This window comes from Elgaria multicarinata, chromosome 1 (genome assembly GCF_023053635.1).
Source record: "Elgaria multicarinata webbii isolate HBS135686 ecotype San Diego chromosome 1, rElgMul1.1.pri, whole genome shotgun sequence".
Lineage (NCBI taxonomy): Eukaryota > Metazoa > Chordata > Lepidosauria > Squamata > Anguidae > Elgaria > Elgaria multicarinata.
The window spans coordinates 148,968,808-148,981,467 of record NC_086171.1 but is presented as its reverse complement, the minus strand read 5'-3'; the positions used below and the strand labels follow the sequence as shown (position 1 = coordinate 148,981,467).

General features: G+C 36.0%; 1 protein-coding gene across 3 annotated transcripts in view; it reads left to right on the top strand.

Moving 5' to 3' along the window:
* ELAVL4 (ELAV like RNA binding protein 4) overlaps nucleotides 1–11,616 on the top strand; it is an 83,685-nt gene extending 72,069 nt beyond the window's left edge. For all 3 annotated transcript variants that reach the window (XM_063139088.1, XM_063139079.1, XM_063139097.1), the window contains exons 4-7: nucleotides 3,635–3,788; nucleotides 5,083–5,308; nucleotides 6,590–6,628; nucleotides 9,368–11,616. In XM_063139088.1, coding sequence (XP_062995158.1) covers nucleotides 3,635–3,788; nucleotides 5,083–5,308; nucleotides 6,590–6,628; nucleotides 9,368–9,695 — 747 coding nt within the window. In that variant the 3' untranslated portion in view covers nucleotides 9,696–11,616. The remainder of the gene's footprint in view (nucleotides 1–3,634; nucleotides 3,789–5,082; nucleotides 5,309–6,589; nucleotides 6,629–9,367) is intronic.
* Nucleotides 11,617–12,660: the final 1,044 nt, after the last annotated feature.

Sequence of the window (12,660 nt, the reverse complement as noted above, 5' to 3'; positions counted from 1 at the left end):
TCGTCATGTGGGGGTGGGGACTAATACTTCCTTGCGTAAATTTTTATTTTCAGACACAGCCTGAGTCACTGGTGCCTTTTTCTAATGCTGCCATTGGCCCTCTCCTTTTTTCCTTTGAAGCTCTGTTTATCTGCTTTGTTTCTTACTTTAACACTTACCTCCCTCCTTTAATATGAACCATAACTGCTCATTTAACTCCACCCTTACATTCTTTGTGTGCAGTTATAAATAAAGCTCAAAAATGTTCAATTTTTGCTGCCCATGCATTATCTTTGAATTGAGTCACAGAGACCTCCATACTTGTGAAATCATAAATCTGGATTTTTAAACTGTAGATCTATGATGGGGAAATAGATGGTTAATTCCTTCTACAATTCTAGTATTGAGCTATTTTTTTCCTTGTTGACATGATCAAATCATTCTTAGACAAGAGAGTCTGGAAGCATCCAAACAAAAATCCTAGGAACCATTATGCAGGAGATCTGTGTTTCTTGTTACTATGAATAGAACAGTCATATTAATGAGTCAGTGCCAGGAGCCAAGATCTTTGTTATAGTGTGGAGAGGGAGACTTTCCCAGAAAGTAAAGGTGGACCTTGAAAAAAATATCCATGTAGTTGAGTAGCAATCTAGCAGATGAGTGCCAAAGAAATTTCCTGAACTCAGTCGGGATTACTTCTGAGTAAACATAGATACAGTTGTGCTGTTAGACTATATATCCTCATGTGGATATACAATGTGAGCTCCTATGTTCTTGAGAGTTTTGCAAAGGAAGACAAAATTAAAAATAGGAATTCACCTTCTATCTCTGTTTTTACAACTTTAAGAAACATGTAAAGCTCAATGACTGTTTTCTTACCAGTCTGTCATGTTTGGAATCATAAGCAGGAATGTAATGTAGAAAGACTTCTGATTCAAAGTTACAGTAGTAGTGCAAGACTATTAAAAGCAAACTAAAAAAAGAAAATCTTAATGGGAGAAAAGTGTGGCAATAAAGAATTTATGAGGGGAAGTGTTGTATGGCTTTCAGGAACCTTGTTCTGTCATGTCTATATGATCACATGAAATCTAGCACATAGCATGGTGAGTAGAGAGGTTAATGTGAACAAGCTGTCTAAAGCATAGCAAACATAGAGAAGCCTTAATGGGAGAATTGCTTAAAATCAAGATGCTTCACTCAAACAAGTAGATATAGAATAGGCTGAGCTGGATGCATGGCATGATTTACTTGCATTCGTGTAGAAATTATTGCCTTCAAATATTGAGACTAGCTGAGAGTAGGCTGGAAATCTGTTTCTTTCTTTTTTTGGCTCGACAAGAGTTCCATGATGTGTACAACTCTATTTTCATTTGTTAGCCAAGCTGCAGGCTTTCCCTCAAAATCTGATAACTTTTTAGCACATTTTTTTAGCAAGTAGTGAATATTCTTTAGGCTTTGAAATTCAGAAAGGTATCTCTCTCTGTAAGTGTGTTGTAGTAAAAACCAAAAGTAAGATCCTTTGACACCTCAGACAGAATTGTGATATAAGCTTTCATGAATTAGAACTCAGTTTGTCAGATGCATGGACTGGTGTTTTAAGGTTCAAGTTACATATTACATTAAGGACATAAAGCTCAGTTCTGTGTATTTTTGTTTGTTTGCTTTACTTTAAACAACATAGGCCCCTGATATAGATCAGGGCCACTATGCATGGGGGGGGGAGCCACCCCCCAAAAAGAAATCTCTCCCACCCAGCAGTTCAAGAAAGAGAAGTACCAAAGTGTGTCTTAGAATTGAAGAAATACGGTAATATCCTGCTGGCATTAGAAGAGGAATATATCAAGATATCTTTAAAGTCATGCATGGGGAGATATTAGGCATCTCTTACTGAAAGCTCTTATTTCCAAGCCACATTGGGATAAGGGGCAAGTAGGGATATAGTTATCCTCAGAAATATAGTTTGGAGAAGGAACATTCAATCTACCCACGACTTGGCTAATGGAGAATGAAGACACTACCGCTCCCTAAACAGGTAGTGTATTCTTTCTCTATACAGTTCTGTGCTCTCACTTCCATATGCCGTCTATAGGAGGCAGAGCATCCTAAAGTTTGAACACCACTTCTCTGTTCCCTCCTCATTGTGATTTTTAATGTTTATTTATAATGCACTGTGATATTTTAGAAAATAAATTATACCTGACTCCTGAATATTAAATTGCAGTTTCAAATTCTTTGCAATGTAAATCTGTAGAATGTTTATCTCTTTTTAATAAAGGCTGTGGAGACAAATATTAGTCATTCCCTATCACTTTCTATGTTGACTCAGTATCTATTTTTAGGAGTGGAGAAAATATATACATCTTTCAATTGTGTTCTGTAGAAAAGAGTGTTGCTTGTCATATTCGTGACTGAAACCCTCTATACATACCTTTGCATGAATGTAACACAGTAATTTATGGATCAGCTTGGCTTGAAATACTTTTTTATTAGATAAAATTAGAAAGCTTCAGAAAATTGTTAGGTTTGTATATTGCAGTATTACAAGTGTGTGTGTGTTAAATGCGGCATTGGGTGAACAGCCTTAGGTCACACAATGGAACTACCTCTTGTTCTCCTTGCCCCTGCAGTTGTCCTGTCACACTAGCAACACCCAGGGCGTGACTGAAATCTGCTCTGGAGGGTTGGGGGAAGCTTCTGGATCAGATTTGTGGGGAGGGAAAATCTTGTCAGCAGTTTCCATTCTGCTTGTAGAAGGTCACCGCTGGATCCAACTCATAATGTTTTATACTCTATGGATTTGTTAGCAAGAAATAATTTTGGGAAGTGAACAGTTTTGTGAGATAGAGTGATAGATTTTGAAGTTGATTTGTTGAGGTTTAGATGCAACAATAGTATTTACAAATTACATACTTGTATTTATTAAAATTATTACATTACCAATTATTAAACTGAATGTTAATTAACTGTTTCAGAAAGGATGTACTTCACTAAAATGTTATTAGAGCTGATATTTATTTGAGATTTATTGATAGGCATCAGTTGGATTTTAGAGTTTTTTCTGATTTGTGCAAGGGATAGTTTAAACTGAGTGGCAAATAGCATGATGGTGTGAAGGGTGCAGTTTACTGAACAGATGTTTCACTAGTTATTCTATAATGCAATCAAGGCATAGTTTGCCAGTTTGCAGTTTGCCAGTTCTTTGCAGAAGGAAAACCTCCTTCTGCAAAGAACCTGATCAATTTCCAAGCATTAAAATAAAGCAGCCCTGAACCTGCATATGCTGGGTATATTCCAATTGTGTTGGATACAGTAAATCATTTTATACACCCACAACCTACAGGGTGCATTTACAAAGCTGATGTGTGGGAGGCTGCACATTAATCTGCCCATCTTCAGTGACTGTTTTTATTCTTCTATTTAGATACATTTATCCTTGCATCTATCTTTAAATTATTTCCAGCCTTTCTTTTGTTCTCAGTATTTTTCTTTTTTTACTTCTCAATTGCTGTAGTAAAAGCAGGTAGAATCAAGGAAGAAGGTTATTTTAAACAAGCTGTCAGAACTCAAAAGGTTGAAAACAGACTGTTAAGTATGTACACGATAAAAATGTCTTTCTCTAAAACATAACGTTAATCATATATTATTTAACTCCTAGGTTTCCTATGCCCGTCCAAGTTCGGCATCAATCAGAGATGCTAACCTATATGTCAGCGGCCTTCCAAAAACGATGACCCAGAAAGAGCTAGAGCAGCTTTTCTCGCAATATGGGCGCATCATCACCTCACGAATTCTGGTTGATCAAGTCACAGGTTGAAAAAGATTTTCTTAGTTTACATTTCTCAACTTGAATGTGTTGCTTGGATACTTCCTTTTGTTTTTTGAAGTGAACTAGTGCACTGATGCTGAACCAACTTCACAATTTAGTGCTTTCTAGGTTTCCAAATATTTAAAAGCAACCACATATTACAAAGTACTGATAAAGAAAGATAGCCGACACAAACTGGGATTCCCAAATGATGTGTTGGGAATTGATCAGTGGTTCAAGAAGGCCTTGTAAATGTATCACTAGGTTTTTGTCACATGTTGGAATGACATTTTGATACCTGGGCTTGGATCGAGGACCTAATAACATTATGAACTTTTGAACGAGTGTTATGTGGACGCAGTTTGCAAGAAGATAAATATACGGATATCTGGTCTGCTTTTCTTGAAACCTTTGTATAACTCTCTCCCTTCTCCCCTCCCCCTCCAGTTTATATGATGGAAATGATGATAGTTTTACATACACAATCTATGGTGTGTGTCGTCCCCCCCCCCCGTTTTCACGATGTATTTTGTTTTGTTTGTTGATATTCACAATAATTTTTAAAAAACACACAATATACTGATAAAAGGACAGTCGACACGAACTGGGATTCCCAAATGATGTGTTGGGAATTGATCAGTGGTTCAAGAAGGCCTTGTAAATGTGTCACCAGGTTTTTGTCACGTGTTGGAATGACATTTTGATTTCTGGGCTTTCTGAAGTCCTCATGTGGGTTCTATTAGAGAAGGAATGGGAATATCTGATATTCTTTATTTTATATGAGTGAAAGCAACCACATGCTTACTAAATTAGGGGCAGTATCCATTGCAGCCAACACAGTACTGTGACTCACCGCTAGTGTAACGGGATGTTAGCAGATCCTGCAGCAATCAAAAACAAGTAAAATGCTTGTTTCCAGAATGGCACAGGTCAGAGAAGATTGCAGAAGGGAGCTCTGCCGACCTCTCCTGTCTGGAAATGAGCATTTCTGCTCTTTTCTGAGATTACTGTTGGAAGTGCTAGTTCTTCTTGCACAGGCGGTGGGTCCCTCTAGCAGAACAAAAACAGTGGGAGTGCCATGGCAGCATTGGGCACTACCACGTATCTATTTTTAAACTTAACTTCTTTGCATACCAAAGTGCTTATAGGACCATGAGTGTTCATCATTTAGGTGGCATTATTAAGGTTGTAATAGATTTCATTGAGGACCAGTGTTGTATTTTACTTTGTATTGTGTAGGCTCTTCAAGTTTTCTTTTACCCTCTTCTACTACATTAAATTCCATATTCTTTTCCCAGGTGTTTCTCGTGGTGTGGGATTTATCCGTTTTGATAAGAGAATAGAGGCAGAAGAAGCCATAAAGGGACTTAATGGCCAGAAACCTAGTGGTGCTACAGAACCGATTACTGTGAAGTTTGCTAATAACCCCAGTCAGAAAACAAGCCAAGCCCTCCTTTCCCAGCTGTACCAGTCTCCCAACAGACGCTATCCTGGACCTCTGCACCACCAGGCTCAGAGATTCAGGTAACTGACTCAAAATAATTTATATTATTCCATTTATCATAATTGGGAGTCTAGAGTTATTGCTAAAAAAAAATGACACCTAATTAAAGCATCTAATCAATGGGAGCTAGATGCACCATCTCTCAGTTGCAGCTAGGTAATTAAGTTACCAGATAAGTAGTTCCACCAGATTTTGTTCATTAAAGAATGGGGAGATAATTTAAGTAACTTATTACTCCACATAAAAAACAAAAAAAAGTACCCTGTATTTAATTTTTTGTATGGATTGCATAGACTTGCATTGACTTATATGAATTAATGTGACAAGAAGGACTGGTATATTTCTATGTGTCTGTTGACCATTAAATGCCTCTTTTAAAGTTTTTATGATTTTTAAATTCTTTTTAAAAGTAGGTTTTGGAACAATGATACTGTGCCTTTTCTTTACAAACAGACATTTGGATATTTGAGTGTAATATTTGTACTTTGAGTGTATTTGAGTGTAATACTTGCACTTTGCAAAATTCTTAAAGATTCAGAACATTGCATAGTATTTTAAAACATTTAAAGAACAATTCTTGATTTATTTGATGTAACTATGATAAAGATTATGGGTTTTTAAATTTTCCATTTCTTCTGACCAGTGTAGCTTATTTCATTTTGTTGTTTATTGCCGGAAAGCTTGCCCACTGCAGAGGGAGAAAAAAGTCCTTTGCGTAATTCATTAACATGAAACAGTTGTGTGTTGTAAAAGTTCGGGTAGGCCTTTATTCATATTACCTGACTACCCATCAAGCTTTCTCAGTTTTCTTTAATGATTTGATCTACAAAACATTGGAATAATCTGTTCAGGGATCAAAAGTAAATTCATCCCATCAAAAGGAGAGCATACAGTGAGGAAAAACCTGGAATCCTAAGTAGCCACAGCTAATATGTTGATCTTAACGTTTTTACTATGCAATTCCATTCACAAGTTTAAAGTCAATGAAAACATGGTATGGTAATTGTTACAATTTCACACTGATACAGTGTGCAAAATCATAAGGAAATTCTTCTGTGCCGCATCAGATTTTGAGATAGTAGAACGTTACCTTTCTTCATTACTACCACATCTAATAATGACATTCATTTATTGTGAAGGAGATGTAGCTTTATAGCTGCTGATTGATTATACCTGCTAGATGAACGGGGGATGATGTTGAGAATTTCTTCTTTGAAAATGGAGCATTATTAATAAAAGTTCCATTGAGCAATCTTGCCATCTGTGAGACATTAACCCAGAGACCCTCCTTCTCTTTTCAGGCTGGACAATTTGCTTAATATGGCCTATGGCGTAAAGAGGTAATTAGAATTCCACAGATTGCCAGATGTCCATGTTGGCACAGATCGGTGCTATAATTTTTTTATTCACTAACTTTATTTTTTTTAATTCCTTCCTTTTTTCCACCAGCATGTCAAATGTTTTCTGTCTTTTCGTTTGGACTTCAGTTGGTTTTCTTTAACACCATGCACAAACACAAGCACACACAGCAATAGTGTGTGGATTTTTATTTTTGTTTTCAATTTTTCTTTCATTACAGGACATCTAAGATGGTTTAGGTGCAACAGCTACAAGTTGATTCTGATTCTCAACATCTTCTGTTTAATGATTTAAAGTTCATTGAATCAGAGTTTATTAAAAAAAAGATTTAGGCCATTTCTACACCTGCCTTTTTCCCCGGGATCGTCCCTGTGCATGCAAATGACACACAGGGGATCCTGGGAGCAGGCAGGGATGATCCCTCCATTTTCCTGGGATAATCCTTAGGTGTAGAAAGGGCCTCAGTGTCATGGGGTTGATAGTGCAAAACTGTCACAACCAATATTGGCTTAAAAAATTAGGGAGCCCATATCTTTTCTTTTGCTTATCTTTCTGAAAGTACTGTAACTGTATGCACCTTAATCAGATCTAAGTTTTCTTTGTTACAGGTTTAACAAAGGTTCCCAGTAATTTGGAGGTTTTTATTGGTTTGCTTTTAATTTAAGATTTGCTTGTTCTGATTTAGATTACTGGAAATTTGAAAGTACTGTTGTGATGGCATATAATGTTACATTAGTACGGCTTATTTGTTAAGAATCCATCTATATTAACACAAACATTAAAGGAAATATAATAATTAAGGACTATTTCATACATTTACAATTCAGAAATGCTAAATGCCTAGTGGTACGTCTGCTTTCCCATAGACAGCTGTGTGCACCTATGTCCCATTCCTATGATCTAACCATCTTGAAATGAGGGTGGAAGTACTGAGGAAACCTGTAGTATCACACACAATCATTGTGTTCTGTGCCCCAAGTATACATATACCAGCACACTTGCAGTATTCCTGGATTGTAGTATTGTGAATCAGTACTTTGTCTTCTGAAATGATACAGAATAGGAAACCATCTTCTCTCCCTGACAGTCAGAGATGTAAAGTTGTCTTATAGATTTTTCTTATTCAACTCTTTCCAATCAGTGTACTTATGGAAGAATAAATTTCTTTAATCCAACGTGTGGATTATGTGGGAAATTTTGGGTATAATATCGGGGCATGTTGTGTCTTTCAAATGTTCCCCACATGATATGGAATCCACATGTTCTTACACCCAAAAGTACTGTGGCGGTGGCAGGTGTGGGATATTCAGAGTGGCCACAACCTTATCTAGAAAATTGGCAGTAAAATTTATGATTGTACAGCAACCATTCAAGACTCAAATTAACTATAATATGCTGAACCATGGGGGAACATCTTCAAGAAAAGGCATGTCCCAATATTGTACCACATATTGCCCCCCTACTATTTATGTTGCACTTCAGAAGTGACAGTGTATGTATTTTCTTCGTGCAAGTGATAGATTAAGATGACTGAGAGATAACAGTGGCCACTTCAAAACTTACCACCTGGTGCTTGGAATTATGTGAGTAAGCTGTTTGAATAGTCTGAACACACTGTCAAGCTCTGTGACCATAATCTCATTGCTTCCCTTCATTTCTGGGTGGCTATGGAGCAGCTTAATTGCAAGTTGGAGGCTATCGACTGCCATCTCCCCATGTGATTACAATTATCGGTGTGGTAAGTTTTTAAGTCATTACCACATAGTCCACAGACATTGGAATTCACCTGGAGATGATCTTCATGTACGACAGAGTTATGTATGAAGTAGCCCTAAGGCTGCAGTCCTTTACTTCAGAATATGCCCCATTGAACTCAATGGAACTTACTTTGGAGTAGACACGTATAGAGTTGCCTGTTAGTCATCTTAAACTATAAACTCTTCTAGACATTTGAAAACTTTTGTCATGTTAATGCTATGGTAAATAAGTCTAGTATACAGTAGAATACAGAAGTGCTCACTGCTTTTTGTGAGGCTGCGAAGAAGTCAAGTATCTTCTGATCAAACCTATACCCACTTGAATTACATGCATTTAAGGGGAGAGAATTCATCCGTCTGTGAACATTCAAATTTAACACCACATAGTTGATGGGGTATAACTTGGAACGTAGAGTGCACTTTTTCTACACTCTTAGTCATTTCAAATAAATAGGCACACACCTTTTTTTCCAGAACTAGGTAGAGTATTTAGTGGCATTTTCAGTGTGTGTGTGTTCATTCATTCATATTTGGTAACACAGAATAAATAGTGTTATAACTCTTATTGAACCAACTAGGTGTAAGCATATGTAAGCTTTCATCAGGAAGAAAAGCTATTATCTACAGCCTAATCAGATAAAAGCATGTGCTAGATTACAGCATACAGAGTTCCTTTAATTGCAAGGTGTGACACAGCTGAACCATAATCTCTGAGGAGAGGACTGAGCCACACCCAATTTCAGTTGGTTATACTGAGTGAAGCAGCTGTTGTTTCTGATGCATTCAGTAGCACTTGAATAACTCAATGTTATAACGTGTACTCTGCACTACAGAGAATCTGACAGGCTCTGAGCAGGGTGGAGTGGGAAGGGGAGTCTGGGTTTTGGTTTTATGTTACTTTTGCTTGAAATGTGATCTAGATTGGCCCTCCTTTTTTGTCATTTTTCTTTGTTAATCTGGTAGGTTTTCTCCGATCACAATTGATGGGATGACAAGCCTTGTGGGAATGAATATTCCTGGCCATACTGGGACTGGATGGTGCATCTTTGTCTACAACTTATCACCTGACTCAGATGAAAGTGTGCTGTGGCAGCTGTTTGGTCCCTTTGGAGCAGTCAATAATGTCAAGGTGATCCGCGATTTCAACACCAACAAGTGCAAGGGATTTGGCTTTGTTACCATGACCAACTATGATGAAGCTGCCATGGCAATCGCCAGCCTTAACGGATACCGCTTAGGAGACAGAGTATTGCAAGTTTCCTTTAAAACCAACAAAACCCATAAATCCTGAATTTCATATCCTTAATAATTATTATTATTATAAATATATATATATATAAAAATATATATACGAACAAAAAAAAACTCTTCAAGGCTTATATACAACCATGGACTTTTATAAGCCAGTGTTGCCTAAGTATTAAAACATTGGATATCCTGTGAACAGGAAAGGATTTTATAATGCTTAGAAAAAAAAACTTTGATGCATTGAATGTTCTTTCATAGCTGTCGTTGTTGAATATAATATACATAGATAACAATGTGCAGGGATTTTTACCCGGCCAGCTAGTTTTACTACCTTCCTTGAAGGTGGGTCTTTTTAAGATGACCATTCACTCATTTGAAAAAAAAATGAAAAACCTAAAACCATTTTTACAAACGAATGGGATTAGCAGATTTTGCTCTCTTTTTTTCCAAAATGTTTGATCCAATCAGATTGGTAAACCCCCAGCATAAATTAAAGAGGAACAATAAAAATTGCAAAAAAAAAAAAAAAAACCACGTAATTTTGCAACTTTTTTTATTTTTCCTTTTTTCTTTTATATCATGTGAACTAAACAGTCTTCTGTTAGAGATAGGGTAAAAGGGGGGATACCTGATGACATAACAGTTTAAATAACATTAACGATGTTGCCAAAGAGGTGGTCTCTTTGCTGAAAATGGGTTTCAAGAAAAATCTATTTTTATAAAATATAAAGAATTTTTACAAGAGAATCTGGATTTGAGAAAAAAATATTTTGACTGGCTAATTTAGGGGAAATTGACAACTTTGTCATGTTCATACTGCACTGGTAACTTTTTAGAGATCAAGATGTGTGTTTTAAACTGGATTAAGTAGATTGTTTTTTGAAGGATGGGCTACAAACAGATGATCTTCGTATCTTTTCATAGCATGTAATAAAAATATTAAATACAGAACGGGAGAGTGTTCTTCCCAGGCACACAGTTACCCACAGTCAAAACCCAAAAGCAAGGAGATGAGTTGCAGGATGGTTTTTCTTTAAGTCATCAGTATGGGATATCAGCAGAACAAAAGTTTTGGAAAAAAAATTAATTTTAATCAAAAACTTCCTTTGTTCGAGCAGTAGGTGCTACAAAATTATTTACATATCTTAGTATCATAGTTCAATGTAATGTGTTTAGAGGGGGGGAAAGTACATTTGCTTTAAATTCGTTAAGAATTTTCAGATTCACTTTCTAGCCCATACTGATATAAATTGGGCTGTGTTGGCACATTTGAAACACTCTTTATGTTGCTTGAAACACTTATTTATTTAATTGCTGATGTGACGCATATGCCAAAATCAGATATTGCTAGTTTGGCTAGTCTACTTATTTGTTTACTTAAACTATGGGAAGAAGCATATTATTGTGTCATTTCGTTGTGTGTGTATGTGTATATATAATATAAATATATATATATATATATATAAAAAGTTATTTTTTTCTTTTGGTTAACTTATTCTAAGTTGTAACACTTTGCTAGTTTTGTTTGTATATGTCTTAAAATGTTTTCTTATGATACTTAAGTGGCAAGAGGTATCAGGTAACCTGTGTAGAAATATTGTTTGATATATTGTCATGTTTGTTGTGAATATTTTTTTTCTTACTGCACAGTAGAAAACAACTGGGTCTTTATTTTAATGTAATTCAAATTGGGGAAAACAGAGCTAAGGGAACAAAATGACTGAGGGAGTGCTCTCCCATTTCCAGTGCACTGATCCTTTTCGTATGTTTGTGCTTTGTATGGTTATATATTTAAAACAAAAAAAGGTCATGCTCTTCCCTGAGTACTAGAAACAGTTACTCGCTATGCATAATCTAGTTGATAGTTAAATTTGCTATTGCTTTTCTTGTCTTGTTATATAAAATCTTTTCAATACCAGTTTAGTCTTAATGGTAATAAAACGTTATGGTTCTTTATAACCTGTGCTTATTTTGTGTATTTTTTTCCATGCTTATATTCACTACGTGCATGTTAACCAACTACTCTTTTGCTTTCGTTATTTCTTCTTTTTTTTCCCCACACTGAAGAGGAAGACATTTTCTAGTAGACCAATAATTTAAAAGGAGAGGCTGCATCCTAAAGTTCATCAGTTCATTTACATTTTAAAATGACTTTAGTTTCAAACAAAAAAAGACAATATCCTCATTCAATGTTTGGGGAAAACCTTTCTACATCATCTGCTGTGAATTAGCACAGTTTACTGGGAAAGTTTTGATTCAATTTCTAAGCATTAGTGGGGAAGGTGTGTCAGAATCTTTTCTCTACAATGTGTTTTACTATCTGAAATTTCAAAAAAAAATAAATCTTAGGACCAGGCAGTTGTATTTTTTAGTTATAATGTATGACTTCATGTTTAACTTGCTAGTTTAGATCATTTCTGAGGGAAAGTATTGTAAATGTTTTTTCATAACCTTTGTTGTGTTTGAATTATTTGTATTTAAATTGTCCAGACAATAAATGAAAGTGTGTAGAATGGCTATGGACTTGCCATATTTTTAAATGTGTTCAGGTGTCTTCATAACTACAGCTACATATCTATATCTAAACAGTTCCTAACCCTGTAACTTCAATGTTTTAATTGTATTACCATTTTGTCTAACTGTAGTGCTGGAACCCAGTCCTCACTCCTTTTCTGTGCAAGCAGTTAACAACGCATGTATATATTTTGTTTCATAGTGAAGACTGCTTGCAAACGACACTTTGATATTGTAGTCTTAAAAGCTCTAGGCTTGTTGGGGCTTGTCTATGAAGCAGGGCTTTAATCCATTGTATGGAATGGAAAGCTTGCTCAGTCTCTATTTTGGTAAAGAGGAACTGTATTGCTAGTGCTGAATAGAAAGATATGACTTCTCACCCAGGTGCCAGACGCTAAACTGGCTTCAATGCCTTGAACTGGCAGGAATAATTTGGCAGGCAGTGCTATTGCATGATTCAATCTTTAGAAATGGATATACAATATAGCTACTGG